The sequence below is a fragment of the Piliocolobus tephrosceles genome, chromosome 13, assembly GCF_002776525.5.
Source record: "Piliocolobus tephrosceles isolate RC106 chromosome 13, ASM277652v3, whole genome shotgun sequence".
Taxonomy (NCBI): domain Eukaryota; kingdom Metazoa; phylum Chordata; class Mammalia; order Primates; family Cercopithecidae; genus Piliocolobus; species Piliocolobus tephrosceles.
Window position 1 is genome coordinate 17048731 of NC_045446.1, and position 5287 is coordinate 17054017.

At 44.3% G+C, this 5287-nt stretch overlaps 1 protein-coding gene across 2 annotated transcripts in view; it reads left to right on the top strand.

Annotated features, from left to right (window-relative positions):
* The window catches only part of MTCH2 (mitochondrial carrier 2), a 32509-nt gene extending 28749 nt beyond the window's left edge, over positions 1–3760 (top strand). For both annotated transcript variants that reach the window (XM_026454103.1, XM_026454102.2), the window contains one exon: positions 2164–3760. In XM_026454103.1, coding sequence (XP_026309888.1) covers positions 2164–2250 — 87 coding nt within the window. In that variant the 3' untranslated portion in view covers positions 2251–3760. The remainder of the gene's footprint in view (positions 1–2163) is intronic.
* The last annotated feature ends 1527 nt before the right edge of the window (positions 3761–5287 follow it).

The following is a 5287-nucleotide window of genomic DNA, read 5'->3' on the forward strand; positions in this document are numbered from 1 at the left end:
GTGCAGTGGCCGGATCTCAGCTCACTGCAAGCTCTGCCTCCCGGGTTCATGCCATTCTCCTGCCTCAGCCTCCTGAGTAGCTGGGACTACAGGCACCTGCCACCTTGCCCGGCTAGTTTTTTGTATTTTTTAGTAGAGACGGGGTTTCACCATGTTAGCCAGGATGGTCTTGATCTCCTGACCTCGTGATCTGCCCGTCTCGGCCTCCCAAAGTGCTGGGATTACAGGCTTGAGCCACCGCGCCTGGCCTCCTTCCTTCCCTTTCTGACTAACCCCTTGTTATAGGAAGAAAGCAGACAGAGAATGGATTAGGGTGTCTAACACACTTTACCTAGGAACAGTTGTTCCTGTAGGTGCTTACGACAACAGCAAATCTTGATTGGGCATTTACTGTATACCAGATATCATGCTAAGAGCTTTTCTTACATCAGCTCATGTAATCCTCAAAACAGCTGTGTGAGGATAGGTGTCATTCTTAATCACCCATTTCACATATGAAGAAACTGGGGCTTAGAGTAGTTTAGTGCCAATTATATAACCCAAGGTCACATGACCTGTATTTGGGAAGGCTCAGATTTATACTCCAGAGTGTACTCAGTTGCATTCAGAACATTATTACTTTATTTTTATTTACTTATTTGGTTTTTTATTTTTTAGAGACAAGCTCTGTCGCCCAGGCTGGTGTGCAGTGGTGGCATCATGACTCACTGCAGCCTCAAACTCCTGGAGTAAAGCAGTCCTCCTACCTCAGCCTCCCAAGTAACTGGGACTACAGGCATGCTGCCACCATGTCCTGTTAATTTTTACGTTTTGTTTTGTTTTGAGACAGAGTCTTGCTCTGTCACCCAGGCTGGAGTGCGGTGACATGATCTTGGCTCACTGCAACCTCTGCCTCCCGGCTGAAGTCTTTGGCTCAAGTGATCTTCCCACCTCAGCATCCCAAGTATCTGGGACTACAGGCACACACCACCCCGCCCAGCTCATTGTTTTTTTGTTTGTTGTTGTTTTTTTTTTTTTTTTTTTTTTGAGACAGAGGCTCGCTCCATCACCCAGGCTGGAGTGCAGTGGTGCGATCTCAGCTCACTGCAACCTCCACCTCCCAGGTTCAAGCGATTCTCCTGCCTCAGCCTCCCGAGTAGCTGGGATTACAGGCGCCCACCACTACGCCTGGCTAATTTTTGTATTTTTAGTAGAGACAGGGTTTCACCATGTTAGTCAGGCTGGTCTCAAACTCCTGACCTCTGGTGATCTGCCTGCCTCGGCCTCCCAAAGTGGTGAGATTACAGGTGTGAGCCACCATGCCTGGCCAATTTTTTGTATTTTTTGTAGCAATGGGATTTCACCATGTTGTACAGGTTGGTCTCAAATTCCTGAGCTCAAGTCATCCTCCTGCCTTGGTCTCTCAAAGTGCTAGGAATACCAGTGTGAGCCATTGCACCTGGCCTTTAATTTTTTAATTTCGTGTAAAGATAGGGTCTTCCTATGTTGTCCAGGTTGTTATTACTTTGATTATAAGATTTTATAAGTAGTCCTTAGAAACATGATTTCATTTCATTAAGAAATAAATAGGCCGGGTACAGTGGATCACACCTGTAAATCCCAGCACTTTTGGGAGGCCAAGGTGGGCGGATCACTTGAGGTCAGGAGTTCGAGACCAGCCTGGCCAATATGGTAAAAACCCACCTCCACTAAAAATACAAAAATTAGCCAGGCATGGTGGTGCATTCCTGTCCCAGCTACTCAGGAGGCCGAGGCAGGAGAATCGCTTGAACCTGGGAGGCAGAGGTTGCACCACTGCACTATGGCCTGGGCAACAGAGCGAGACTCCATCTCAAAAAAGAGAAACAAAGAAATAAATGAAAGCTAGCACTTACTGAATGTTAGGCACTGTTCTACATGACTCATTTGCTAAGCCAGCTGGAAAGTGGCAAAGCCAGAATCCAACCTGGGCATTCTGTCTGCCCAGAGTAAGAACTTACTGAGGAGAAATTATAGTTAGTTCATAGTAGCTCAGGCTTTCAAAGAATACAAATCCCTGTTCTGTAGTGATAGTCCCAGTTTTGTCCTGGATTTATTCACGTCTCCCAGTCGGACCTCTCTGCTGATTTGGATTGGCTGATCTCATCTCGCTAGATATTATTTGTGTTTTGTTTTGTTTTCCAGGGGAATATGAGCCGAGGAAATAGCTTGTTTTTCCGGAAGATCCCCTTTGGGAAGACTTATTGTTGTGACCTGAAAATGTTAATTTGAAGATGTGGGGCAGGGACAGTGACATTTCTGTAGTCCCAGATGCACAGAATTATGGGAGAGAATGTTGATTTCTATACAGTGTGGCGCACTTTTTTAATAATCATTTAATCTTGGGAAAATTGAGGTGTTTGGTGTCTGCCTTTTTTGTTCTTTTTTCCAGCACAACATAACTTACCACTGATACTCCCCCTTTAGTTATTCTGAATTAGGATATTTTTGCTCCAAATTCTTATTTTACTTAACCAGAAGGGGAAAAAAAGTTGTATTTTCCTGAAGCTACAGGCACTTTGTCATGTGATTTTTGAGTCTGAAGGCTTTGTAAAATGAAGAGTAGAATTCCAAGAAGAATGAGAAATAATTCTGTAAAACTTAACAAAATCACTAAATTAAACTGTATGGGAGGTTACGAATTACCTTTTCTTAGGTAGACCCTAAAAAGTCAGTAGCATGCACCAGAATCTGACTCCCATTATGCTTCTAAGCACATTTCATTGACCTTGTCTCTTATACTTCAAGAAAAGGACAGTACGTGGCTACATTATCCTAGAAAGTCTGTGTGAGGATCTACCCCTTCAGTCTGTTGTTGCAGAGTAATAAAATATCACCGACAGGGAGCCTCTGAGCCTACTCTAGTTCAAGAGGCTGCCTAAAAAACATAAATAAGATAAAGGATCAGCAACAACAAAGAAAAAGGACAATTACAGAAAATAAGCAAGATTTGGAAAGGAAGTATAATGGCACTTTTTTTCTCAAAGGAAGTTCTTGTTTTCACGTCAAATACGAAAAGCAGATCCTGCAGGAGTAATCCCCTTCTTTAAGAGCCAAGTATTCGCCCGCGCTTAAATTACACCATACAGTTCTAATTGTATATAATCTTTTGTTCTTCAGTTTTTTGTTTTGTTTCCTTTTTGTTATTGTTGCCGAAGGTGAGTAGTTTTGCATTTCTGATGACAGCCTTAGAAAGTATATTTGTAACTCCATGTCTGGTAATGCCAACCCAAGTCCTTATGGGTCTTAGGACACTGACCGCCTCACATGCCATACCCTCAGTTAAGCATGTTAACATTTATAGGAGGAAAAAAATCCCTTTAGGAGAAAATAAAATTCAACTCAAGCATAAAGCTTCTATTTACTCAGGCCTTTTAAAAAGCAGGTTAAAATGCTCTAAAATGAGAAAGCCTGTGGTTTCACTTATTTATATAATTCACTGGGACATTGCCAAATGAATAAGCACTTAATTTGCTGCTTCTGAGACTTCTCTGTCAAAACAGCCCCACTAATAATGTCAGACAGAATGAGAATGCAGGGGTCTCTTCCCTCCCCCTGGGGTTTAGGAAGCTCATGAGGAGCTCGGCTTAAAATGTCTTTGATGTCTCTTCCTTTGTCTCAAAAATAATGTCAATTTTATATACTATTCAATATTACTATCTGCATTTGTTTTAATATAAAAATGTTTGCTGCCTACCTTTTTCTCCCAAAAAATCTTTAAGTAAAGATGATCTGGGAAAATCTGCCATGTTTATCCTGTGGCTTCTGTGAACTTCATGCTTGCCTATTCATAGTTGAGAAGCATGTCTGACTCTGATAACCAGGCTACCACCAGAGGACGCCAAGGCTTCAGTTTTGCCTGTGCAAGTTGGGTGGCTGAGAAATTTCTTCAAGGCGTGGCATTGCTCAAAATACTAGTCCAGCTGTTTCAGCCTTGCTGCATCCAAGCTAGAGGCCTAGTCAGAGTCCTATACCTGTGATCCTCCATAATATCTTACTGTAAGCTATTAGCATAAAAGTCTAAAGATATTCAGGGGCTAGGAAATGCAGGTAGGTGCTATTAAGAAACACATGCGCCCAGGCACGATGGCTCACGCCTGCAATCACAGCACTTTGTGAGGCCGAGGCAGGCAGTTCACCTTAGGTCGGGAGTTCGAGACCAGCCTGACCAACATGGAGAAACCCCATCTCTACTAAAAATACAAAATTAGCGGGGCGTGGTGGCACATGCCTGTAATCCCAGCTATGCGGGAGGCTGAGGCAGGAGGATCTCTTGAAACCAGGGAGGCGGAGGTTGCGGTGAGCCGAGATCACGCCATTGCACTCCAGCCTGGGCCACAAGAGCGAAACTCCATCTCAAAAAAAAGAAAAAAGAAACACATGCAAGAAGCAATTAACTCGGTAAATAACATGAACTTCGGCTGGTTGTGATGGCCCATACCTGTAATCCTAACACTTTGGGAGACTGAGGCAGGCGGATCACTTGAGGCCAAGAGTTCAAGACAAGCTTGGCCAATATTATCTATTAAAAATACAAAACAATTAGTCAGGCATGGTGGTACGCACCTGTAGTTCCAGCTGCTCAGGAGGCTGAGGCAGGAGAATCGCTTGAACCTGGGAGCTGCAGGTTGCAGTGAGCCAAGATTATGCCACTGGGCAACAGAGTGAGACTGTCTCTTTAAAAAAAAAAAAAAGTAGGGGTTCTTTAGTAAGCCACTTGTGAAACTAGTTTTCCTTGGTGGTACCAAGCTAAGTTGCCACAAACTGTTCCTCTAGAGTATGTGATGACCATTGAAACGTTGACTTAAGAAGAGTGTGGGGTGGGCTGGGGGCAGTGGATCACTTGAGTCCAGGAGCTCAAGACCAGCCTGGGCAACATGGCAAAACCCTGTCTCTTTATTTTTTATTTTTAGATGGAGTTTTGCTCTGTCACCCAGACTGGAGTGCAATGGCACCATCTTGGCTCACTGCAACCTCCGCCTCCCGGTTCAGACAATTCTCTAGCCTCAGCCTCCTGGGTAGCTGGGATTACAAGCACGCGCCATCACACCCGGCTAATTTTGTAGTTTTAGTAGAGACAGGGTTTCACCATGTTGGTCAGGCTGGTCAGGCTGGTGTCCTGACCTCATGTGTTCCCCTCCCTCGGCCTCCCAAAGTGCTGGGATAACAGGTGTGAGCCACTGCGCCTGGCCCCCTATCTCTATTTAAAAAAATAAAAGGGAGGAAAATTAGCTGGGCGTGGTGGCACATGTCTGTAATCCCAGCTACT